The sequence below is a fragment of the Carassius auratus genome, chromosome 41, assembly GCF_003368295.1.
Source record: "Carassius auratus strain Wakin chromosome 41, ASM336829v1, whole genome shotgun sequence".
Lineage (NCBI taxonomy): Eukaryota > Metazoa > Chordata > Actinopteri > Cypriniformes > Cyprinidae > Carassius > Carassius auratus.
In genome coordinates this window covers 4,972,673-4,999,990 of record NC_039283.1, presented here as the reverse complement: position 1 = coordinate 4,999,990, position 27,318 = coordinate 4,972,673, and the positions used below count along the sequence as shown (strand labels likewise).

At 39.9% G+C, this 27,318-nt stretch overlaps 1 protein-coding gene across 1 annotated transcript; it reads right to left on the bottom strand.

Annotated features, from left to right (window-relative positions):
- LOC113059871 (multiple epidermal growth factor-like domains protein 8) lies at positions 1-27,318 on the bottom strand. Its single transcript, XM_026228523.1, has 44 exons — positions 26,809-27,318; positions 24,878-25,134; positions 24,150-24,313; positions 23,737-23,952; positions 23,466-23,646; positions 22,551-22,639; positions 22,252-22,465; positions 21,879-22,059; positions 21,482-21,621; positions 21,272-21,382; positions 18,546-18,697; positions 17,069-17,170; positions 16,809-16,956; positions 16,362-16,525; positions 15,631-15,834; positions 15,316-15,519; positions 14,611-14,853; positions 14,359-14,477; positions 14,101-14,232; positions 13,027-13,140; positions 12,828-12,911; positions 12,483-12,740; positions 12,186-12,370; positions 11,892-12,105; positions 11,314-11,554; positions 11,068-11,200; positions 10,684-10,937; positions 10,455-10,565; positions 10,253-10,371; positions 9,939-10,176; positions 9,684-9,855; positions 8,721-8,884; positions 8,491-8,626; positions 8,152-8,383; positions 7,929-8,055; positions 7,173-7,383; positions 6,584-6,798; positions 6,235-6,430; positions 5,203-5,371; positions 4,925-5,117; positions 4,193-4,363; positions 3,970-4,100; positions 3,571-3,703; positions 1-3,479 (listed from the first exon to the last, which is right to left on the bottom strand). Exons 2-44 carry the CDS (start codon positions 25,047-25,049, stop codon positions 2,001-2,003), a joined length of 8,616 nt encoding a protein of 2,871 aa, XP_026084308.1. The 5' UTR covers positions 25,050-25,134; positions 26,809-27,318; the 3' UTR covers positions 1-2,000.

Genomic DNA, 27,318 nt, shown 5'->3' with positions numbered 1-27,318 from the left:
CCTGGTGACCATTAATGGGTGATATTTTATTTTGGACAAACCGTTGTTAAGCATCAAAGGCATGTGCATCAACCACAGTCAAAACTGTAAAAGCATTTGAAACCATCTGAACACAACACAAAGCTTTTTGAAACCAAATCTTTTTTTGGTCTAGCGCATAATTTATATCGCAATCAATTTTTCTGGTTTAACATTAAAAAAAAAAAAAAACAATTGTTAGCTTAAAATTCCTTTCTCTGCAGTTGAATCCGAGATAAACATATGGCTTCTCTTGGTTCATGGGTTCTATTATTTACATTAAATAATCATAATATCAAATGAACACTTTTCAAAATATCTTATAATTCATCATAACTAATTCAAAAAAGAAAAAAAAAAAGTGACTTTCTACACCAACATACAGAAAGACCAGTCAGATTATGCTAAGAAAATAACAGCCCACAAAAAAATACAAAAATAAAACGCTAACCAACAGAAACTCCATATATATGGCAATACCGTAACAAACTGTAGTGTTTTAAGAGTGTCATCTCTTAATTTCATGACATTATAGTGTCTCACCAGGAGAATCCTATATTTAAATTTTTACAATTTCCATTGCACTTTTTGTTCAACAGATCTCATATATCTGGATAAACATGACCCATCACTGTAATAAAAATGCTGTGGCAACCGAGCTTGGGTAATACATTTCACTGATGAATGGAAATAAAATATTAGCACACTGTTAATAATGTTGTAAGTAATATGACATATTCAAAGTTGTTGAAACTAAAGTAGTATAAAGAGGTAGATTTAAAAAAAAAAAAAAAAAAAAAAAAAAACTGTATCCTTCATTTCCTCATTTCCTACATAAAGAATACTAAATTGTAACGTTTCTGGGCCCTTATTAATAAGCTTATTCCTTTACACCATTACACTATTATATTAGCATCTGGTCAAGGCAAAGTGAGTAAAGGCATGTCATCAATGCAAACAAAAAGGACATGTGACCAAAAGCCGTCGATTGACAGTCTGAAATGCATCTTCAGTCTGAATGAATATGTATAAAAATAAGCCAATGGCTCACCATGAAACAGACCTATTGACTATATTCAAATCTGCTATATTACAGGAAGCATCAACCAATCACAGCCATGACAAAATACCAGTAACAAAAGCATAACAACAATTTTTTTTTTACAACATCTGTGCCCGTTTTTTTGCAGAAAATCAAAGATTTGCACATTCAAGTGGACATGTTGCACCGTCTCTTGGTTTGGATGGCAGTTCAGATTGTCTCACTAAGATATAAAGCACATTGGTTCAGCTGCAAAGACAACGTTTTCACTGGTCGATATGTCATGCTGTAGCCGTCAGCTTGTCTAGCTGATTTCAGTAGTGTATATGGGACAAAAGGATTCAGCAACAAAGCATGGAGATACTAGTAGTGCATTGCATAAAAGTTGCTGCCTTAAGTCAATATGGAGCTTTTTAGGAGTGATAAACAAGTAAACAACATCGAACAATTAATTACAGTATATGTACAAATGACATTTCCTATGATATACATTTTTCCTCTCCTGTAATAAATTAATCCCTTTTGGAACCCTCAACCTTAGCAAACCAAAATTTAAATTGTCATTATTTACTCACCCTTCATATTGTTCAAAACCAGCAGGACGCAAAATAAAATATTTAGTTTTTTCGTCCATACAATAGAAGTCAATGGGGTCCAAAATTGTTGGGTAAATAGTCTGTGGGGTCTAATGCTTTTTTAGTTTTGGATCCCATTGGCTTTGATTGCATGGACAAAAAATCTTCTTGTGTGTTGTGCAGAAGAATGTCATACATGTTTGGAACGACATGAGGGTGTGCAAATGATCACAAAATGTTCATTTTTTCTCTGCAAAAAAAAAAAAAAAACATATATATATATTTCTGTTCTTTCTCATGAAAACTCTTTTGATATTTTTTTCCTTTCAAGTCACTTTTTCCTTCTCAATCCACATATATTCTCTTCACATAGCCATGGTGGTTAGATGCTGATGGCCCAGCAAGCCTTTACGGCCGCCCCCGGCACAAGGATGCGTTCCTGCTCCTCCGTGTCCACAGTACTCCTGCAAATTCTGCCGCAAAGTGACGAGTGCTGAACCCAAGCAAGCCCGGTTGGGAGCAAGGATGCCTCCTGGCAGCTGTATGAGCACAGTGGCCACTCCTGCCATCCCGTCATCTGTCGGCTCCAGAGTGATCGGCCCAACTTTGAAGGACGAGTAAGAAAATCCCATGAGCTGGGATAGGAAGGGGTCGGAGCGGCAGAAATGCTGGTAGCTGCCGTGTGAGGATGGATGGTGGTGGTGGTGATGCACGCTCGGGTTGGCCGTAGAGCTAGGTGCGTAGTGGTGAGCGTTCAGGTAGTGCAGGGGAAGGTGCTGCCCGTTGTTGCCTCCGGTCAGAGCGAGATGGTGATGGTGGTGAGTGACGGTGCCTGTGCTGGGGTCATGTTTGTAGGACAGAGCCCCGGGTCGTCCCCTCTGGCCCATCACCATGCCACTAAGCTTGCCTGTGCGGACGTGGGCTAGGGACACAGTGCTGCCCCCTCCAGCCGAGGGTAAATAAACCAACTGGGGCTCCTCAGGCTCTAGGTAGACGGTGAGCTTAGCGAATGGGCGAGAGGCCATCTTGGTCATCTCTTGAATGTGACGTCGCTGCTCACGGCGGAAGTCTAAGAACTGCTTGACTTTCCAGAGCAGCACACAGACAGACAGGAAGAGGAAGAAGCAGGAGAAGAAGACGGAGAAAAAGACAAAGAGGTCAATGTGGGCCTGGTCCTGTCGTAGAAAGAGGAGCCCTTGGGACTCTCCGTTATGGGTATCCGTGCCCACACCACGCAGGGCAATATAAAAGCGGCTGGACTTGAGCGAGTGCACTTCGTGCGGGAAGGTGATGACCACACGGTCCCGTACGCTGCGCACAATCAACACCGTCTGTGGCTTCCATACGGTGATGTAGGTTATGAGACCTTCGGTTCGTTCTTCCCGTATCTCACGTTCTGTCCCATGTGACTTTGTGGACTGTAGCGTCCCGAGTAATCCTGCTGAGGAGTTCGCAAACACCTTCATGGGTGATGGTGGGGCGAGGGGAACCTCCTTTTCTCCCCGCGAAGTGGTCGCAGAGGTGGTCTCATCCTCGATCTTGACGGTATGCACACCAGTCTGGCGGTCTACTTCCACAATGAAGGTATCATGTGAATTGGACACATAGACCTCAACCTCTCCAAACGTAACGTCAATGGTGACGCGGATATCCACATTAGTAAACTTGGGCTGGGCCGAAAAAAACACTGTGCGACCCCTGAGCAGATTGCGGATGTTAGGCTCATGGAAGCAGTTGACCTGTGATGTGGGGTCGAAGCAGCATTCATTGTCCACATTGAACTGCCGATAGCATTGCCGCCCATTAACTGGATTGCCATTGAATGAATCTTTACACTTTGCACACTGCAAGAAGCACAAACAGGATTATTTCATACAAGGTCTTATTTGTGAAATAGAGTGAAAATGTCATTGGTTGTATCAAACTGGCCATTACCTGTTGTCTGTAACACTCTTTACGGTCATTCTGTGGGCTGCTCAGACAGGATGAGGTTTCAGTGTTGTTCTGGCAGGGACAGCCAGTGCCATCATGCTCATTACAGGTGTCTGCATGGCCATTACACTGACATCTACAAACAAGCAACAGGAAAGAATGGAAAGACTGATGTCAGTTTAACTAGATCTTTCTACAGAGTGAAACCTTGACATGGGGACATTTTCTTAATCGCTAACATACTTGTAAAGCCAACTGCTATTTTTTCCAATTCTCTAAATATGTGCTATCTTTTGGGAGTCCAGCTAAATAATATATTACCTCAGAACAATAAAAGTATGACAAACATCTAATGAAATATTTTAGCATTATAGTCAATGCTTCTTTTTTTGATGCACTCACTTCTCACACTTCCCTTGCAGCAGGAAGTAGCCACTGAGGCAGCTCTCACACTTATCCCCCACGCTGTTGTTCAGACAGCTCACACACACAGCACTGTCCTCAGTAGGGCCCTCTGTAGCCCACTGTTCGATCTGAGAAGCAAAAGTATACAATGAACGACTCGGGCCCTGCAACGGAAATAAAAGGATTTACAAATGTAAGAATAAATAAATAAATAGCTTACACTCTCACGGTCCAGTGGATAGTCTTTTGGATTTTCCATTGCCCTCCGATGCTCTTCTTTGGACAGACATATGTCACTGTTTCCTCTGCAGAATTCACGACAGGGGCGACACATCCCACCTCCCACAGCTGAGCCTACAAACAAAGGCTTACACTTTTCACAGTGCTGACCCTAAAATAAAGAAGAGATAGAGGTGACCTATAGTCTTATAATAACACAAACATGGTATTACTACGGTCATGTCTTCTTTTGAAGGAAATAATTTTCTGCAAGGACACATTAAATCATTAAATTGATCAGTAATTACAGTAAAGACTTTTCTATCTCTTTTTCAAATTAATGATGTTAGAACTCTCTTTTCATCAAAGAATCCTTTAAAAACTATCAAGGTTCCCAAAAAATATTAGCAGCCCCATTTTTCAACTGTGATAAGAAATATTGCTTGAGCACCAAATCTGCATATTAGAATGATTTCTGACAGATCATGAGACACTGACTGGAATTATGGCTACAATCACAGGCATTAATTATATTTTTAAATATATTACAACCATAAGCAGTTTTTTAAATTTAGTTGTCTTCTGTTTTTGCTGCTTTTTTTAAAATCAAATAAATACAGTGATGTTAAGCATAAGAGACTTCTTTCAAAAAACAAAAATGTGCCAACCCCTAAACTTTTAAACAGTAAGAAATAGTAATAAAATAACAATATCCAATAAAACCTTTCAGTACCTTTGTGTTATTCTTGCACTCGAGACAGGTGTCCAGCTGAGAGATGCTTTTACAGTTACTGTGTTTATTACAGCGGCACTGTGAGGAGCAGTTCTCTCCAACAAACCCAAAGTGACACTGACAGACTCCTGGGGACACACAGGTCCCATTAACACAGCCTTGAGCGCACACTGGCTCACACTGACCCGACACACTGAAAAAGAGAGCGAAAGGGGAAAAACTACTCAGCTTTCATTCTCAAATAATATCACTGACCTCCCCAAGGCTTGTAATTATACCTGCTGAGTACGTAGCCCTGTCTGCAGGTGCAGTGGTAGCCTTCAGGCAGATCATGGCAGTCCTGAGTGATGTTACAGTGGTGGTGTCCATTGGCACACTCGTCCTCCTCTGGGCAGTGCAGGAAGGACCAGCTACTGTTCCACTGTGGGCACAAAGTCTTACTTACACCTGCAGAGAAGAAAGACAGCAAAGTTTTAATCCCTCCCAAAAAAACTGATTAATGTTAAAATGACGTGGGGCCTAAGAGCTCAGAAGTTGTCTTGTCTGTATGTTGGACTGAAATAATGGAGTGCAAAAGCCGTATTCTGGAAGTAAAAAATCCCATCCATTTTTCAATTTGAGGCCGCGCTCATACAGTTCAGGCATTGCAGTGCATCAGAGGTAAAAAACGATATAAATACTGTTCAATTTCATGCACAGACCGATCATTTTGTATCTTTATATATCAATGTATCGTCACAAGCTGCAGGGTTTATTTGGTTTTGTTTGTATGTTTTAGCCGTGATTCCCATCCACTTACATTATAAGACTAACAGACTGCAACACTTTGAGCTCAAAATCTCAGTTTGTGTTCTACTGAAGAAACAAAGTCTTCTTGGATGCCCTGGGGTCCAAGAACATCCAATTTTCATTTTTGGGTGAACCATCTCTTTCAGCATACATTTTTGTTCCTTTCTTTTTTGCGTTTATTTTTATTTTTATTTTTTTGTTCCTTTATGTTTTTAATTTTCAAAAACAAATTTGCTTCAAATCCAAGTTTGTAATGTTGTGGTTCACCTGGTTTGCTGGTAGGTTTGGTTCATTGTTTGTAACTCTTAAAGATGATCTTAAAATCCCTATGGGACAAATGAATGGGAAAATACTTCAGGAATAAAGCTTGCTGAAAAAAACGCATGGGGTTGTGTACTGTTGCACCTATTTGTCAAACACACAATGTACACTCAAATACTTTTGTACACTGTTTACTGGATATTTTTGTGTTAACAGCAACACAATAGTACTACTTTGCAGCGAGATATAAAGACATGTACCATTCAGTCCTCCCTGAAGACAGTGTCCTGCCCCGTTTCCACCGCGGACAGCACACCAGCCACACTGTGGCCTGGAAATGCACTGGGAGCACTGAGAGAGCTGGAAACACTGGGGAGAGCAGGAATCTTCATCCGCAAGCAAACGGCCACACTGACCCGACTCACAGCGCAGTGGAACAAAGGAGGGGCTCATACACTGGAGAAAAAAAGAAAGAGGACAGGTGATAAGGTTACTGGTTGAACTTCTTGTAGAAAGAACTTCGTCCCAAGGGCTCCTCTTTCAACGACATGAGCAGGCCCACATTGAGCTCTTTGTCTTTTTCTCCGAACTTCATTATGGAAATGTTACCTGCTGCAGTGCCATGCTCCATACACAGCGCTGCCAACCTCCATCAGAGCCACGGGAGCTTAAACACTGGCTGCAGGTTTTAATTTCATGGCAGGGTTCGGGGCAAGGCATTGGTGGAGAGGACTCCACTTGCATGGGAGACACGTTAAGCAAGGCATAGCTGAAACACGTCCAGTCGTAAGTTGGGTTCACACTTAGGATACGCCTGGTCTCACCTGCACGTTTAAAACAAGAGTCAAAACATTAACACAAGCTGGCCTTCATATAAAGGACGTTTCAATTGGCAAAACTTTTGTGTTCTCCAAGAAACTCTGCATTGGCTCTAGGATTTGTTTTTTTTGGGGGGAAGGCAATTTTTCAGCAAAAGAATGCAAAAATGGTGATGAATATGATATGGGATGGGAGGAAAACCTATATTTCAAAAATTTTTCAAGCGAACACAAAGTTTCTCAGGGATCTTAATACTTTTTCAAGAGATTGCTAAAGTTTTGAGAACAAATACAAAAGCTTTGAAATATATATTTTTTTCCTTCAGTATGTCCCCTTAGATGCTCCGGCAAAATCATGCACATTGCATGTTCACTCTCACCTGTGCGTTTGAACTGGCGTGTCCACATACATTTCCCAGAAGCTGTGCATTTGGGGCAGTCAGAAGCCTCACAGCTGGTCTCAGTGCAGTTACTAGAGAGGAAGATCTCTCTCTGGTTTATCCTGCAGTCATGCTCCGATGTGCAACTTACCGAGCTGCTGATACATGCTCCCTCAGGACAGTTTGTGCACCACTTACACTGCAGAGCAGGCTGAAAGACAGAAAGAATGTCATAGATCAGCTTTAACTAAGAGGTTTTAAACCTTTCCTACTGATCTTACTGATTTTTAAGAAATTATTTTTTGTTTTCCAGCAAAGGACACATTAAAAGTGATACAAAAAATAACAGTAAAAATCATGTGTCACTGAAAACTGGAGTAATGGCTGCTGAAAATACATCTTTGCCATCACAGAAATAAACAAATAATAAAAAATATTAAAATAGAAAATAGTTATTTTAAACTGTTATAAGACTTCACAATACTGCTGTTTTTGCTGTATTTTCTGACCAAATAAATGCAGCCTTGGAGAGCAAAAAATAAATAAAAATAAAAATTAGCACAAATATCTTGCGGACCACAGACTTTTGAACAATCCTGTACCCAATCATTCATTTTCACAGTAAAAAAAAACCAGCTTAATCAAATGTGTTTGTTAGATACTTTTGGGCCATGTAGTGCATTTACTCCGCATATTAGCTCTGTCTGAAAATACTGCACAAATAGAGTACTTTGGATTGTGATTTGATGGTCCTACCTGCAGAGAGCTGGAAAATGTTTTAGGATGGCGTGCCAGACATTCGCTGCAGGTCTTGAGTCGGCGGCACTGATCAGGGGAACGAGGAGTAGGAGAACAGGTAGACTGTCCAATCGCACAACCCAATCTGTTAAAAAGAAAAGAAGAGAAACTGTTGTTTGGAAAAAAAAAATTCTGGTACCCATAGTAGCTTATTGTAAATAAAGACTAGTTCCTGTAGTACCTTTCTGCAGTGTCTGATGAAGCACAGGTCCCTCTGCACCACACACAGCTACCAGTGCTGCTGTTACAGGCCTCCGGGGTGGGCAGCAGGACGCAGGGGTCACTGGGCAAGGAAAGAGTCAAAAGTCGCCCCAGCGTCACTCCGTTAAAACCTCCAGACAGGAACAGGCGACCACCCCACCCAGTCATCGCCAAGGAAACCGAACGGTTTACAGGGTCACCCACCGAGGACACTAGAGAAGAGGTATAAGAAAAGCCCACATCATTCTGTCAGTAAGCACAGACCAGAGTTACCAAGTGCATTCTTAACATACTGTATCCAGATGTGTGTGACTGTTACCTGGCTGTATCCATGTGTTACAGTTGATCTGATAGATAGAAACTGTGTTGCTGTAATCCTCTTCCCCCGTCCTGCCTCCAACAATTACCATAGTGTCCTTCACTAAAGCCGCAGCATGGAAGAAACGAGAGAGAGGCTGGAGAGAGAGAGATGATTAGTGTCATCTAGCTGCCAAATGACTTGTATTTTCATCACTTTGACCACCATTTGTTTTGTTTTTGTTTTGTTACCTTGTTTCCCTGAGAGGGCACCAGTAAAGACCAAGTAAGATTGGGGTAATAAAGACTGTAAAGTTCTCCTGAAGGTTCTACAGCTTCAACGTGGAAACGATAACCACCAAACACGTATACAGCATCTGTCTGTTCATGATAAACTGCTGAGTGGCCATAAAGACCTGAAAAAGAATAATTTTTTATTTACTTCGTTTTGATATTCATGTTATGGCAAATACATTTGTCCATTATTAGTGAAGACAGTGAAATACACCGCTGAATAGTATTCAGAATCAGAAAGAGATTTCTTGCCAGGTATATTTACACATTCGAGGAATTTGTTTGCTAGAATAAGTAAATAGGAAATAATATAACTATGCAACAAATAGTTTCTTTCTTTGGAAGAAGTCTCATGTTCACAGAGGCTGCATTAAGTTGATACTGTGAAAAACTATAAAAATTTTGAAATATTATATTAACTGTCCAAGCAGAATTTTCAGCAACCGTTAATCCAGTCTTCAGTGTCACATAATCCTTTTGAAATCATTTTAATATGCTGATTTGCTGCTCAAAAAAAACTTTGTTTTATTAATGTTGACAACAGAAATTGTGATTTTGTTTTATTATTTGGGATTCTTTAATGAATAGGAATTATTTATTTGACAGAAACCTTTAGTAACATTAAATGTCTCTACTGTCACTTGATTCATTTAATAAACACTTTTATTTAGCAAGTGTGAATTAACTGTTGTTTATACTACAGTGTAATAGTATACATTTATTCATAAAGCCTAAATAAAACAATTTTTTTGTGTGTAAATCATTCCAATAAATTATTCCTTCTTGATGTGTACAGGAATTTAGCTTAAACATTTAAGTGAACAAAAGGCAATTAAATAGATAAGTACAATTATTTGTGAGATAAAATTCCCCAACTATGTTCGACATAAGTACAGAAAAAGTGCAGTGTTCCATCTCTACCTGTAGGGGGCGTGCCGGTGTGTGGAGCTACAGTCCAGTTCCCAGTCTGAGGACTAAACTCCAGCAAATGATGATTAAAGCCATTCTCTGGTGAGTAACCTCCAATCAGCAGCACAGAAGAGCCTCTTCGCACAGTGAGAGTGTGTCCAGCCACAGGGGGAAGCACTGAGCTCTAAACACAATAGTCAGTTAACACTCTTAACAGAGTTAAAGAGGAGAACAGGAGCACTCTTGAGGATATTCAACACGTAATACCTTATACTGTTTCCACACCAGACTGCTGAGGTTCAGACACCATGTGTCATTTGCAACACCTTTCTTTGTGACCCCACCAACCACAAACATTAAACTGTGAGTGGCTGCTTGGGAGGCAGAAAATGGGTCATGATTATACACCAGAGCAGAAGCATGATGGTATCGAGACATGGGCATTGAATTTTCCTCCACTGAACTGGTCAACATTTGAGTCCAGCGACGATCGGCCACGGAATACCTAGACCAATAAAAATATATTCATATAAAAATGTGTAAAAAAACATTTACATTAAGTAAAATGTGCAAGAATATACCTGTAAACATTTCCCAGGATGCCCTCTGAGAGTGAGAGGCCTCCATACATCCAAAGAGTGCCCTGTGGCCCGGACAACAGAGAGTGGCCCATCCTCTGGAGGAATCGGTGTGCCTTATTCTGTGGGAGGAAATTAAACGAAAACTTGAGTTTGAAAGAATATCATTTTCTCCTATAGTCTTAAAGGGAAAAGTTAATCTAACCACAGACAGCTGTGTGTCAAGCACTGTTTCCCAAACCAGGCTGTCCGAGTCTGAGATAGAAGAACAGTCTGATCCAGCCCAGCCTTCTGTACACACACACAGGCCAAGGGTCTGTAAACATATACGCAAACATGCAAGATGAGTACTGTGGGACATAACTAAAATGCATTTTCGTTTGCTTCTTATGCTCTTAAACAATTTTACTGGCTGCAATAAGAATGTCACACACCATGTTGCAAATGCCTCTGCCTTCCTGTGCTCCACAATTCTCTGGGCAGACAGGACGGTCACATTGTGGACCACCAAAACCATGGGGGCATTCACAGAGCCCGTTTACGCACTGAGCCCCTGCCTGGCACTCGAGTGAGACGGCTGTACCCTCTCCAGAACTTCCATTTCCACATCGCTTCACCCAGAATGAGGCATTAAAACCCTGAACACGGCCTGAGGTAACATTTGCCTCAAAATACACCGATACCACCCCTAGAGGAGAAGAAATCACAATTTATAATGACCGTATATAAAACTATGTTGCCACGTTGAAAGTCATAGCTAAATTTGCTTTGTGTATGAATAAAAACACAATTATTCAGTCCTTAGTTTTGTCAAGTACCTGATGTAGCCTCGACAGTAATTGGCTCCATTCTCGTTGTGCCGCAAAATGCTCCAATAAGGTTGTGATCAGAGTGCACAACACCGTTGCTGAGGAACCGCGGCAAGCCATCAAATACATAAACATATGAGTTCTGTTGGATAAAGAAATGCAAACATTTCTGGTCACAATATTGCTGGTAACTTAACTGTTTATGCTGTTCAGACAGAAACTTGACAGATTAATGATGTGGAATAATCTACTCACTGTGCACTGTGTATGTGAATCTGGGTGCCAGGTCAGGGCCACGGGTGGGCATGACCGCCCTGGCATGCATGGTGCCAAATCCTGGGACACAGAGAGGACCCACAGGCAATGAGAGAGCCCACCGTGGCCACCAACTGCTCCATGCCACCCCAGAGACGAGGAGAGGGAAAGGGGTACAGAGGAGGAAGAGGAAAGCAGAACAGAGCGACCCTGACACTGCCTGAAACAGGTGCCATTGTTCCTGGGAGAGAAATGTGAATTTCGATCTTACATATTGTATAAAAGTTTAAGCCTAAAATCGCAAGTCAATGGGGACCAGCAACTATTTGGTTAACAACATTCTTCAAAATATCTTCTTTTGTGTTCCACAGAAGCAAGAAAGTCAAATAGTTTTGGTGCAACACAAGGGAGAGCAAATGATGACAATTTTCATTTTTGGCTGAACTTTCCCTTTAGAGATCAAACAATAATCAGAAGAGCCCCTAATGAAATCCCCTTGTTTACATCATATTTTCATCTGCCTTCAAATTTGAAGACACCCCCCTGGCCAAATAAACAGAGCTCATTCTCAGACTTACCTGGGGTCTCCATAGTATCCAGGCAGACAAGACTCACAGTGTGGGCCTTGGGTGTGGTGGGTACAGTAGCACTGGCCGGTCTGGTTATGGCAGAATCCTTGTAGAGCATCACCATGGCCATTACACTGACAGGGAATGCAGCCTTCACCCCCTGCCAAAGCAGAGCCAAAACTACCAGGCTTGCAGTGCTCGCAGTGTGGCCCTGTTGTCCAGTCTGAGAAGGGAAAGAAAAATATAGCTATTAGTGCTGAAAAGATGAAGAAATAAAGGTAAACACACAGGTAGGATCTTTACCCTGGCACTGGTCACAGATCCCTGGAGCCGTAATGCAAGTGCTGTGAAAGTTACATCCGCAATCCACATCACACTCTACTCCGCTCAGCACCAGAGTGGCTGGATCAGAGGTCCAACCCAAAGAGCACTCGCACTCGAACCGTGGACTCCCGCTGCACCGGCCCTGGCGGCACTCGTTATAACATCTTCAAGAGAGCATGAACATTATTATAGGTTACAAGGATGTGCTATGATTATTCCTGAGCTGTAATAAGAAACACATCCAGCACTGCAGACAGTGTAACAGAAAAATCTCACGTCTGGTTACAGTGGTGAACTCCATCTCCTTGGAAGCCCCTCTCACAGTGACACTCATAGGAGGTTGGGGTGTTGACGCAGGTAGCAGAGGGATGGCAGGTATGCAAGCCCAAGCGACACTCCTCCACATCCGGACAGGACGGGTAGGACCAAACAGCGTCTCCGTCTCCTTCCATCCCTTCCAGAAGCTCCAGCTCCAACTCCATCTCCATCTCGAGCTCCATCAACCGAGGGGGTGATAACGTTTGAGGCTCAGGGCTGATGGACAAAGGAAGAGATGTAAACCGAACAATTTTCAAATGACACATTCGTTTAGCCAGTAGGTAGAAAATGTTTTAATCTTACCTGCTGGCTTTCACTTCAGCTACAGCCATACTGCAGTTCACAGCCAAGGGGTCATCCATTCCACCCCAGTCACCTCTCAAACACCTGTGGAAAACCATAGGGGCAGGAAGTGATATAAGGAAAACAAAGTGAAGTCAGAAGGCATTTTCAATGCAGTTGATGGTTGTTTGGTGTATTCACAGACACGCTTCTATCCTACCTGCCGATAGTGGGGTTGTTGTAGTCTCCACACCAGCCGCACTGAAACGTCTGCAGACAGTCCGAACAGGTTGCAAGAGCAGAGCACTGCTTACACTGAGGGACAGAGTGAACACTGGAGAGAGAAGATCAGAGAGGAACATTACACATTTTCAAAAGCAATGACAATTTATGCAAGATATTAGAGCAAGGACTAATGAAGTAAATGCAATTAATAAAGGAAGTTATTATTACTAATATACTGTAATGAAGTAAATGCAATTAAGAAAGAAAGTTATTATTACTATTATACTGTAATTATTATTATTATTTAAATTGTAATATATTGCTAATGCTGACAATTGTTGTTATACTCAATAATATTAAAAATACAATTATTATAATTATATTCAGATTGACTAGGTTCCAAAAGAATAACATTGTAAATATAAAACAATGACATTCATGTCTATTGTTTGTTCATTTTGTGATGGTTAGTTTTAAAGGGGTCTCGCAGCCTGACTTAAATTATTTTCACTTACTCAGCCAGTCATTTACAGCTTAAACTGAACAAAGAAATCCGTTAAAATTCTGTCATCATTTACTCCCCCTCATGTCATTCCTAACCTGTCTGACTTGCTTTCTTCTGTGGAACTCGAAAGATGATATGTTGGGAACCAAATTGTTTCGGTTCCCGTTGACTTGCATTAAATGAACAACAACAAAAACGTTAATGGAAAGTTAAAACGGTTTGGTTCTTCAGAATATCTTTATGTTCCATAGAAGAAAGAATTGTTTTGGAATGACAGGAGACTGTCTAGTCTTTTTGCTTTGTTTTCCTGGATATCTAAGGAGAAGCAAATATGAGATGTTAAAAGTGAAATGTTCAAACTGCAAATGCAATAGGAAATAAAGTATGCTGTTCTGGCCAAATCATGGCCTTATACCATATTTTATTCTTCATTTGAGCAGTGTATCCAGTTTTAATTATTAAACACTATAAGTGTGTAGTGTATGTGAACTACATAGTGGATTTCATTAGCTTTTATTAGACAAATTACTTTAAAAAATCCTAGCAGAAGGTGCACTAACCTACCTGTCATACCAGTCCCTGCACTCTCCATAGGGAAACTTTGTGAGGTACGCAGCAAAGTAGAAACAGGACTGAGCTGATTCACACCATGCACAATGACTGGAGTTAGACAAACATTCTCCACACGTCAACCTCCTGTTAGAGAAAGAGGATGGTAAATGAAAAAAGAAGCAAAGTTGATATCTTTTTGAAGTCTTTCAGCCTATCAAATATTACATACACCAAATAATTCATAGACAAGTTTATCACTTCAAAACTCACTGGTTGCAAACTTTAGGACACCCTCCTGGTTCCCGGATAGACCCCTCCAATCTCCCACGGCGACTGCACAGATAATCTCCCTTCTTGCTGGAGTTGATCTGCCACTCACAGTAGGGGTCCTACAAACATTCAGACATGAGAGAAACTTCACTGCAGCTCCACAGAACATGAAAGATGGTAAACAGACTGCATGCTGCTCTGGATCAAAACGCTCATGGCAGTCTTTCAGACATGTTGATGTGGATGCGGTACCTGAGTGCAAGCGGCACAGTCTCTATACTCCTCACACAGTGTGCAATGCTGAGGGTTGAGCAGTAGGTGGCGCTCTTCTCTCTGAGAGTCTATGCAGGGCTGCTGATTGATGTCAGAGCGCAGAAAACACAGGTTCATGGTGGGACACCAGCCGCATGACTGATCAGACAGACAGGCCAAACATGAGCGGTACTCTGAACACGAATTGGAGCGGAAAGGTTCGAGGAACAGGAAAGAAATCTCCTAGAAAACAATGAAAAGAGCAATGAACAGCATTATATGATAATACCTAAATATTATAGCACAATTAGGTGGTTTATAGGGCTGGAACTAAGGGTCACATCAATAATAAATAATGAGTCATGTTGCAATCATTTTGCTCATTGTATAATTTTTTTCTTTTGTATAATTCACTATATAATTTTTAAAAACATTTTTTTTTTCATAAAATATTTTTTATAAAAACATCAAATTAAACGGCACTTAATTAAACAAAGTTTACTACAGTTCTGCAGCTTTCAAACAGTATCAAAAGTTTTTCTGAAATCACTTAATTATGAAATTATGAAATTTCACTAGTATTGCACTAGTTGGAGCCCTAAAATAGAATTAAAATCCAAAAAAATAAAAATCAACGCTCCTGAGTAAAGGCACAAAATGAATGAGTCTCCTTTTAAGTTGCTTTGTTAGGTAATAAACACTTACGCTGCCACCAGGTAAAGCTGTGCGGTTCCAGGTAAGAGCCATCTCACTAGTCTGTCCTGATGCGGAGTTATTAAGGTAGCCCTCCGCCTGGATAAGGTACCAGTTTCCTCGTGTAAGATTCTGGAACAGACAGGAACCATCCGGCCGAGATAGCATTCGAATCTCCTTCTCCTCCTGAGCGGACCACCTTCCTAGCACATCCGTCTGCATGGCAGAAAGGTTTAGAAGAGACTTAGCAAGTCACATGCCTCAAGAGACTTCACACCATGACTTTCTTGTGTAAAAAAGGAAACCTGATTATATAATATCCCATACCAGTTGAAGGGAGTTGGGTCCTGCAGCCATCTGAGCAGTAAAGTGGAGCTTCTGAACTCGAGCCCACATGGCAACAGTTTCCTGGGGTGGCGCTGCAGGAGGAGGGGCGCCCCATAAAGGATGAATGAAACCCCGAAACTGCAGTGTCACATCCATCTCTGTAGAGGGATTGAGGATGATGGAAGTACTGCGCAGGATAGATACCTATGAAGAAGAGTGCATGAGTGTAAGTGAGAAAGAGAGCAGAGGCAGGATGGGGTGTTCAGAGGAAGGGTTTACAGTAACAGATATTTTACAAAATTAAAACAAAATATAGATGTAGAAAAGAAAGACTGAAAACTTATTACCAGGGTTATTATAGTAATATTTTAATAAAATAAACTTTTGCTACTTGAAATAAGATTTGATTTAAAAAAGTAAACTTTTTCAGCTAACTAACTTGATGTACTAAAAAAAAAATCTAACCTGAAATCTATGAATAAAACTATACACACAAAAAAACATTACTTAAACCTCAGATAAAATTATAATGAAAACAAAACATAAAAACAAAAACTAATAAAAAAATTTTATACAAACAAAATTAGCGTCTCGATGATACTAGTGAAGTCACAAGAAGAAGGTAAACTAATTTTATTTAAGGAGTAAAATGAATGAATGAAGCAGGTAGATTGAAGAGAGGAAGTGTCTGCAGAGTAGATCATGAGAGCTCAGGATTGAACTTGTCGTACCTTGTCAGGCTGTGACTGATTGCGTGGATGCTGGAAGGTGAGCAGGTGCAGTCCCGGGACATAGTTCTCGGTGCGACAGAAGTGGAGGGAGGTGAGGAAACGCGTGCGCTCCCCCCACCAGCCGTACGCCCCAGAGATCTGGTCCACGTGGCATGCACTGCGCTCTGCCAGGGGTCAAAGTGCACAATATTTACTCATGACATGCCAAAGGATTACAAACACACTCAGGTCACTTGACATTAAATGAAAACCAGTGAAGGGCACATAGCAGAGATATTGACACAGCATGACTGCTAAAAGTCATCTACAAACACAAGGCACTCAGTAACATAGTATTTCACAGACTGAAAAAGTGTCTAGAAATAAAGATTTACTGAGCGGTGTGTGGTCACATATCCAAGTCGTTTTAACCATCATGTTACAGTCTGCTCCCTCCTCTTCCTTTACCTGAAACAGGCAAGCAGGACTCATTCTGCACACACCAACCGAATTCCCCAGAAACTCGTGGCAGAGAGTTTGGTACCCCACTGAACACCAGACACGACTGGCAGTCCGACAAAAAACGAGCCAGGCCCAGACATCCAGTGCTGCCACACTGTACACACATAAATCAGATGATGGATGAGAGACACAAGTGAAAAAGAGAGTTAAGCATAAGTGATCAAGTTCGAGCAAAATGCAAATGAAGGAGGCTGGGGAATATTTACCGGGTTGGTGGGCTGGTACTCCCGGCAGCGACCCTCACACCAACTGCACTCTGGATTCTTGAGGCATAAGCTTTCATCTGGAGCTTCAGCACATACTGTGTCCTGTTAGACAAACACACACATATACACATTTACTGTTCGTTCACTCCAGACGCGACTTGCTCGAATAAATCACGCTATTCACGCGTAGTTGGACGCTTGAACATTTTTTATTAATTCGCTTCATTCGCACGTGAAATAAACTTCACAAAAGATGCAAATTCATGTCATGGGAGTGGCTTTTGGCAACTGAGCTCACGCAGTATTGTGATTTCAACCACCATTTTTATTCGGATAATTTTCTAAATATTACTGTTATCCTGTCTTGAAACGTAGTTTTAAAAGCATTTCAGGCGAGAATGTAGTTGTTTTAAACTCAAATATGAGGTTTATTTATTAAGACAGCGTCTATTTAAAAATGTGATTCGCCAATTTTCAGAGACGAGCTCCATCTGATCAGAGGGAGCTCAGTGATCATGTATCTGCTGAGAGCACTCTCAACTCATCTAGACCTTCTGATAGGTGCCACTGGCTCTGATGTCTCTTTAGTGGTTCAAGATAAAATCTAATTCGTTTGGGGTAAATCTATTCTTTGTTTTTTTTTCAGTTAATCTATTAAGATGTTATATATACACAAGCAAGATCATTTTTATTCTCGTTTCTGTAAAAGTATGAAAAAGTATCATACAACTCCGGTTATGCACATACAGCGATGATAAGTTTGTCCTCCATTGTTGTTTCGGATTTTCCCTCCGCTCGCTACGTTGTAATCACGTCACTACTAGAGCAAGCTCCTGATTGGTTAACGTGGCGCAAAATTTCCCCAAAGTTCAGATTTTTCAACTCGCGTGAATCGCATCATTCGTGCCGTCTCAAGCGAAACACGCAGTAGGTTGTCTATTCGCGTCTTTGCATTGACTTAACATTGAAATCACTCACGCCAGATGCTCTAGTCACGTCAGGTGTGAACGCACCATAATACACAGTATGATTTTTAATACTTTTATTTAGAAAGGACGCATTCAATTGATTAAAAGTGACAGTAAAACCTAATGTTACAAAAGATTCCGGTTTCAAATAAATGCTGTTCTTTTTTACTTTCTTTTCATTCAAGAATCCTGAAAAAATGCATAATGGTTTCCACAAGCAGTTTTCAACATTAATAATACATGTTTGAGCCGCATATTAGAATGAATTTCTGAAGAAACATGTAACACTTAAGACTCAAGTAATGGCTGCTGAAAATGTATCTTTTCTATGATAAGACTAAATTATATATTAAAACATTAAATCATTAAAATAGAAAACATTTATTTTAAGTTGTAATAATATCTCACAATTGTACTGTTTGTATTTTTTAATAAATAAATACACCCTTTGTGAGCATAAGAGACTGCTTTCAAAAAACTAAACAAAAAGAAAAAACTTGTGTTATTACCCTGTCTCCTGGGTCACTGCTTACAAACAGCGGTACTTTATAGGCCACAAGGTCACCACGGGCAACACCACTGTAACCGCCTGCAACTAGCAGCACTCGTCCCTCCATGACGGCAGCAACATGGGAATATCGGCCCCTCACTGACCCACCTCCTACAAGAGCACAGAGAACATTTCAGAGAACAAATAACATGCACAACTAATTTAAAAAGCTTCACAACCACTAATGAGGGCTACTGTAACTTTACATGTACACATATAATATTTATGTCTTGTGGCTACACTTGAAGCACTGTATATTTGAAATTATGTAATTCACTTCCACTGTAATTGCCTAGTTTCAACCCTGAATTTTTTTAAAGAATGGTAATCAACTGCAGATTGAGCTAAATCTGGAACATTCCTGTAGATTCTGATAATGATGTAAACAACTGATTGAAAAGGCACAGAAACATTTAAATGCTGTTGCACAGCTAGAAGAGTTAGAAGAATCCCTCAGTGAAATGTAGGGATGCGCAATCATGATTTTTAATGGTCGATTACGATACTGATTTTAAAAAAAAATTAAGCAACAAACAAGAAAGAAGGAAAGTGTGCATAAACAAGATGTTTATTTGTTATTTAACAGGCCAAACTGGCTTTTGGCTATTGAAAACAATAACCGTAACCATCTGAAATTGACAGCAGTAACTGCACAGTAAGTAGCCTACATTCAATACAAACATAGATGGTACAGACATCAGCATTTAGCTTTTGTTTTTGAATTGGGTTGAAACTACATAGAACTGGCCTTTACCAGTTACCAGTGAGACTAAATTAAGCTAAAGTATGCTATATAAATATTATTCCAAAAAGTTAAAATCTAATAATGTTGGTGGGAATAAAACAAAGATGCAAAGTGTTTCATTCATCCAATTTAAAAAAATAAATAAATAAATAACAATTGTCTCAAGTAAAAAAAATATAGATTCGAATCATTACCCTAATTTTTTTAAATTGGATGAATGAAACACTTTTTTCAGTGCGCTAAAGCAGGTGATTTTAAAATCAAATTCAGTCGATATAATTTTAAGGTAAAATAAAAATAATCATCCTATACATAACTGACGTTAACTTCTGGCTTTTCAAACATGCATGCAAGTTCTACTTTACAAAAAATTCAGTTTTGTCAAAGTTTTATCCGTTTCGTTTCTCATCCAACATGTGAGAAGTTGAGCTGAACATCCTTCACTGTCTCCGCTTGTCCAGGGTGCGAACAGGTGGAGTACGCTCGAGCAGCTTCAGTGAGCGCAGGAAAGGGACTCTTATTTTGTGCAGTCGGCTGTTCGCTTCCTGCTATCTGTGCCTCAGACGTGTAGCTCTCAGGGGGCAAGGAACTTGACCGGAAGTTGAAGTCAGGTGGGGCCTGCCATCTTTTAGCAGAACTTCACTTGCGTTAGCATTCCCATTGACTCCTATTCATTTTGGCGTCACTTTGACAGCGAATAACTTTACAGCTGAGGCGTTTAAAGACTCCGTTTGTCCATTATTTATTTCTAAAGATACACGACAATGTATAAAGGGCTCCATTACCTTCTATGTTACATTATGGCCCCGTAGAAACAGTTTTTGTAAAAAATAGGCTAACGATTTTGCGTCATAACCACTCGGCTCTCTGTCGCATTACCGTACAGACAGGAGGAGAAGCTCGCAGGCAATTAACTTAATATGGCGTACTGGCGTTACATTTTAAAATACTATACAAAATAATTAATCAGAATACTTACTCCTGCTCACTCACGACAAAGAACTCCCCGCTCAAGCTCGCCGTCTCTGCAAGATTGACGAGGGCAGTTTGCACGCACAGCTACTTAGAAGATTTACATCTGGCAGACAGGTTGCTGACGTCGTCAAGCTTCGTTTGAGTCTGCGCGTCAGAAACGGAAGTGCTAAAAAACGCTAAAAATGGGCTTCACAGTCTCAATTGAGTTCCAATGGGGTCGCTTTGTCCATTTCTTTTACTGTCTATGGTAGCTCTGCACTTCCAGTGCTGAACGGCTGCCTTTGTCCTGCGCACCGATTTCGAAATACTTCCACATAAAATGACATAGCGAATAATAACAACGTAGTCTGTGCACGCGGGTGCACTTCCCGTAAAATCGGCCGAAAAAAAGACCAAAAACTACAAAGCAAATATCGCCCGGTTCCGATTTATGGCCGGTCAACCGGTGCATACCTAGTGAAATGCACAATATTCTAGAGGGCTGAACTGAAGCATTATTATGAAATAATACCAACTGAGAAAAATGTCTTACAAACAAGACATAATGGCAAAAATCCTGACAGACACTGTAAGGGGAACCAAACCTATGTCAGCTTTCTGTGGTTAAGTTACACAAGTGGTCTTTCTGTGGTTAAGTAACCTTCCACAACATTTAAAAATAAATAATAATAAGTCTGAGGGCATGTTTTACTGCATTAATCCATCGGTTTAAAAGCTGCAGGCCAGTAAATCTGCATCAGACACAAGGGAATTTACACAACAAATGACCTCTCCAGAATAGGTCATAAAAAGCCTCCAGTCAGACTGAAGCATCTTGAACATGAGTTCTTAAAGGCCCTTTTGTTATTCGAGCAACAAATCCCGGGAACCATGGGTCATCAATTGCATACATCATCAAACCTCATCTCCTCTCTAAACATATCAAACAGATTCACTCTGTTTCTGACCATTAAATATACACTTACGCTGACTGAGGATCCCTCCAATAGACACCCACTGATGGCAACCAAGATGATAGAAAAAGATCTCCTCATCATAGCACTTCTCTTCCATATAGTGGATATGCACATTCCCTCCTAAGAGAAAAATAGATCACCATTATTTAATAATGTTATAAAAGTTTTCACATTAAACTCACTCAATGAAACCGCAGACACAATATGATTGCTATTTACCGTACACCACCATATAGTTGCCGATGATAGTGGCAGAGTGGAATGCTCTCTCCCTTGGGCCACTGGCAGGAAAACGTGAACGGAAGGAAGCCCAAAACCGTTTCTCAACATGGAACGCATCAGTTGAATTCACACGCACACTGAAGAGTTGAGACAGGATTAAAAATGTAAACGCCAACCCAGACCAATGAACACTCCAGGTAGCAGATTACAAAATGACATTTATTCACATGATTTGAGTATACTGTGTGTATTCAAATAAAAGTGCAATAAAAATGCAAAAACCAAATGTATCAAACTTTTCATAAAGAGCTGGGACATAACAGTTGTATAAAAAAACACACAGTGGAGATTTACTATATTTTCAGCTTACACAACACACACAAGTGTAGAATACCTAGCTGTGGTTGGTCTGTGTCCCCCGTATACCAGCAGTGTTTTGGAAGGGGCATGATAGACCATGCTGTGTCCTGCAGTAGCAGGTGGTTTTCCGCCCCTAGGCTGAACTGCTTCCCACACTCCATTCCGCAACCGGAACCGGTACAGTGATGAGGAGAACATGTCCTCCTCTGTCCTTCCTGAAAAGACACGTCGATCATTTAGTCTTAATAATTATTCTTAAATCATTTAAACAAGCAGAGATGAAGATGCTAATGATCTTTGTTTTTTAACAAAATAAAAATAATGTTCAAGTTGGACTTTTTATATCCTCCACTATATATATACATATATATATATATATATATATAAAAAGAATACAATTTACTCACCCCCAAAAACATACAGATAGTTGTCTACTATTGCTGCTGCATGATTTGCCAGCCTTGGTGCCCCTGCAGCGTTTGATTGGCCGAGCTGCTGCCAGTCATCTTGCAGTGCATGGTACACCCAGACATCACTGGCCAATGAGTGGTTGGCAAGTTCACCGCCATAGATGACCATGTTTCCTTGCCATTCTACTGCTGTGTGGGAATGTCGAGGAGCCTGATACAAAGATATTATTATTTAGAGCATCATTAAAATGAAAAAAGATTATAAATACATAACAAAAAAAAGAGAAGAATCTTACTGGACTATATAAATACGATCTCTGTTCCCAATTATTGGTCGAAAAATTGTAAACAACAAGGTCCTCCAGTGCTCTATTCAGATCAAACCCTGTAAATAAAGACCAAGGGTTGAAATAAACGGAGCTGGATTCATACAAGAGTTACATAAACACACAAAAACACATTCAAACAAAAACACAGCAGTTAAAATTATACAATATTCTGTTAACTAACATATGATGAAAAAAAAATCTAAAATCTTTTCTGGTAAAATCTTATGAAAAAAAAAAAAGAAAAAAAAAGAGTCTAAAATTTAGAGGAAAATTAGCTTTTTACAAGATTTATTTTTTTATTTTAACACCCATAAATAAGAAGTAATGTTTTCTTTTTCCCATATTCACATTTACAAAATTGATATTGCTATTCCATTTTTGCTTTTCTAAGGGGGAAAAGTGTATATTGTTTGTACATATAAAAAATGTACGTCTGTATAAACAAAATATTAATATTTTACAGATAATATTCAAGCAGATTTATTTAGCAGACTGACAGACAGATAATATAAAATAATATAAAATATAACATTTTAATTTGTTGTCCTCATAAAATACAGTATTAAGCTTAATATTTTTATCACTCATTATAAATGGGTTTTTATTAGGGCTGCCCCCTAATAGTCGACTAATCGTTAGTCGACCAGAAGATTATTTTATTAATCAATAAATCCGAATTTTCAGCCTGACACATTCACAATCATAGCTTATGCGTATCATAGCTTTACGTGTGAGCTTCAGCGCTTATTAGGCTTTGTAGGCAATTAAATGATAATTAAATGATACTAGTCCTTAAAAATCCTTAGTCGAGGGCAGCCCTAGTTTTTATGATAAATGATCAGTCAGTGATGGGAAAGGTTAACCGAAAAACCTCTTTCTTACCTCCGAACATGTACATTGCTCCAGTGGAAGGCAGGTAAACCCCAGCAGAAGCGGTGCGAGGGGCTGCTTTAACATCTCCTGGGCTCACCTCCCCCCACTGCCCCGCGCCACTGTTGTCATGGAGAGCCAGCTGACAGTTCTGTCCCACAAAGCCAGGACTGCAGATACAATGCTCACCCGTCTGGGATCAAGAGAGGGAGACAACAAGTGGCATTAAAACAACTTTTTGTACTCAATTTTTGCATGATGAAGAGCTTTCCTTTTTGCCTACCTTATCACAATGACCGTGGCCATGTTGTGTGCAGACCTGGGAGCAGAGAGGGGTACTGCAGTCCATTCCTCCCCACCCTTGATGACACTGACAGCGGGCAGTAGCTACGTCACAGCGCCCGTGACCACCGCAGTCCCCAGGGCACACCGAAAACGTGTAGGTGGCATTGAAGCCCAGCAGGTTGTAGTTTGCGTCGCTGAAGAAATGGAGTAACATCTAGCAAATATCAAAACAGAAGATGAACAAGTTACAATGACTGTGGCAAAATAGGGACAGACTGTGAGCAAGAAGTCTATCAGTCAAGCTCTGACATAGTTTCTTATGAAGAGCATTAAAGAAAACGACTGCATTCGGTTTCCTTAAAAATAAGGCTCAGTTGAACAGATGGTATAAACTGATACTTCTTGCCTTACCTTACCAGACTTGGCCTCAACTGGTTGTGGTAGGGTGGTGCCACTTAAACTTGCCAGTAGGGGGCTCTGGTAGGAATCACCATCATAGACAAACAGATAGTCATAGGTGCACTCCGTCTCCATGAATGTGAAGTTAAGCACAATGCGATGGTTTCTGCTGGGAGCTGAAAGAATACAGAAGAGATCTCATTACAACCAGAAAAAAAAACATACAAATCCTTGTCTCAATATCACCTTCAAGGGGTAGACATTTGTAATAAGTATTCACATTTAGAGAAGTATCATGGTCACGCAGCTACTGAAATTGGTAGTAGTAATAATAACTACGATAATCAAGAAATCATTACTAATATCATGAATCTGCAGAAGATACCACTCAGCTCTCACGATATTAAAGCAGCAAATACTGAAATTGTCATTTGTCTAAAGATAAGAGATAGTTCACCCAAAAGTTACAATTCTGACATAATTTACCAAATGGCTGACAGTAGCCACAGACTTCAAAAGTATGAAAAAATACTACAGAAAGTCAATGGCTAAAGTCAATGGTAAAATTAAGCATGCACTGATAAATTATTCACGATAAGAAATTTAAAAACATGAATTAAGAAAAAGATCATGTTGACTTGGAATAACAAGCAAAACAGTCATTCATTTAAATCCTACTATATGCTAAAGAAGCTTCTTTCATTCATTAGCCCTTTGTTTTTGTAGTTTGTGACACCAACCCTTGATAAGCCACTCGCAGTTGTCATTCACAGAGTAGTTTCCTGGTCCATCTGTGACATATCCTGGGACACCCCGCAAAATCTGTCTTTGGCCCTTACAGTTTCCTGCCCAGGTAGCAGGTATCAGAATCATCAAGACTAGCAGCAAGACAGTTGGGATGTGAGAATTCATCCTGCCCTCCACCCGCAAAGGGCAAAGTGAGAAAAAGATGGAGAAACTACTGAAGGGTGGCTGGACTTGCTCACAGTATGGAGACCTATATAGAAGAAGAACATAAAAATAATTTAATTACACAAATAATTACACAAACAGACCATATACATTCACCCTGTAATACATAAAGGCCCATTCACACCAAGCACGATAACTATAAAGATAACGATAAAGATATAGTTCTAAAAATCGTTCTCAATATTAAAGAATAGCGGAGTCCACATCACAACTATAACGATAAAGGCAAAGAGAAACGATATCATCGGAATAACTTTCAGAACTATTTTTTTCTTCTGATGAACGATAAAAACATTGCCAACCAATCAGAATCAATCCTGCTGTAATGAGCTCGAGAATTTAAAGCAGCAGACGCATGTCCACTTAGAATACACAAAAAATATTCCTTGTACCTTGTACCTTGTCATAATATTGAGAGTTTTAGATGGTGAGAACTCATTATTAATAAAAACGAATTGTTTACCTGGATATCTGTAAATTGTGTTACAGAAAGAGTAATAACAGCAATAACAGTAGACAAACACAAATGCTTTGTAAAACAATTTTTTGATGATAATGCAAATGGAACCTCATTCTAAAAAGCCTACTGTATCAAACTTTCATTTATAAAACCTCTAAATTATCAACATGATCAAAAGTTTGCCATAATACGTATCATGCATAATCTACTACATGCTTTTCATTAATAATGTTTATTTATACATTTCTTAATCATCACTTTATTTGTATGCATTTTAAGCAAGTAGTCTGCTATTATGTTATATAAAATCTCTCTGATTTACATAAAGTCTCATATTTGCAAGTTTGAGCCTCTGAATAAAACTGAGGTGTTACTCCTCCTCGAAAATATATAAGCTCCATATTCTCACTATATCATGCAATATGAGCCAGAAGAGACTTATGTATCAAATATGATACAAAACATAAAAAAATATATGAAACTTTGACTGTTTTTTTAACAGATTTTGTCTAAAGGTTAAATAAACTTCCATCTTTAAAAAGATTTTATGTTAGACTTAACAAGGTTAAACAGAATAAGATTGTTTTAATGCATAATTTATTATCAATGTTGTTGTTGTTATACGTTTAAATTTTGTCTTGTCACTGACAACAGAGCACAAATTGTAATTTCGTTGCCCTGTACAATGACAAAGCTTTATTATCTAACCTTATCTTGTCAGAAAGACAACATCTGAAGCAAAAGGCATGGTTACAAAAACCTTGTGAAAAAGGTACTCTACTCGTCTTTGTAAAACTGCCATACGCTGCTAAAAAGTAGCAAATATAATGTGAAGAAAAACCACACTTTCAACACAAAACTCTTGAACTATTTGCCAAAAAAAAAAAATATATATTACACAACAGAAGAGCTAAAAGAGACATGTGTCTTTTTAAACTAGTATTTCCAGAGGTTAGCTGACACAACCATCACTGTAACGAGCTAACGGTTTACTTTACTGTTAGCTGTTGTGTCATCATATTTAACCGACCATGGTCCCTTGTAACTAAATAATTACAGTAATTAATAAAGCAGTGTGCATCTTCCCATTGTCAGTTCAGCATCTACTGACTCGTATCAATCAAAGAGTTATTTAAATCTGACAAGTGAGCCTTGGCTTTAGCTGAACAGGCTAACTGACTAGCCGTGTCTATCCGCTAGCTGTCGGAAAAACCAAACCATCTGCACTCATTTACTCACCAATTCCCGAGTCTCGGTTTCCATGTTTCTAAAACATAACGTTCAGGTTTTCGTAACTTACATCCTGTATCAGGAAATGTAATAAAAAGTCGCGTTGAGCGACGCCCCTATATCGCTGCGGCTATTGTTGTGCTGCGGCAGCGGAGGTTTAGAGCTCGAGACCACCGCGTACGATCATGTGTGAGTGCGCTGCTGGAATCAAAGGCCTCGAGCTCCGCTGACAGGATGCCTTTATTTACAAAAAATATCCAGATGTTATCAAGAATAACGCGCGCGTCCTCTCTGTTTCAGCGTCTGGCTAAATCCAAGCAATGGCTGTTACAACATAAGCATCGTGCGTGAGTTTGTTCCCTGATATCCAGGGCGCATCTTGAATCGTGCAGGGCATTCGTGCAGGGGATGTGTGTATGTGTGTGTGTGTGTTTCCATATGGTTGTAAACAATACAAAGCCTAATAAGCGTACCGAGCAGCCTCCCTGCTGGTCTTTTGATAGAGCAGGTCATAATGTT

Excerpts from the sequence above, each read along its gene's own strand:
- LOC113059871 (XM_026228523.1), bottom strand. The coding sequence starts at position 25,049 with ATGAATTCTCACATCCCAACTGTCTTGCTGCTAGTCTTGATGATTCTG. Across the intron at positions 18,698-21,271 it reads TGGAGGGATCCTCAGTCAGC|GAGGTGGGTCAGTGAGGGGC; the intron begins GTAAGTGTATAT and ends GTGCTCTTGTAG. Across the intron at positions 5,118-5,202 it reads CAGGGCTACGTACTCAGCAG|TGTGTCGGGTCAGTGTGAGC; the intron begins GTATAATTACAA and ends TCTCTTTTTCAG.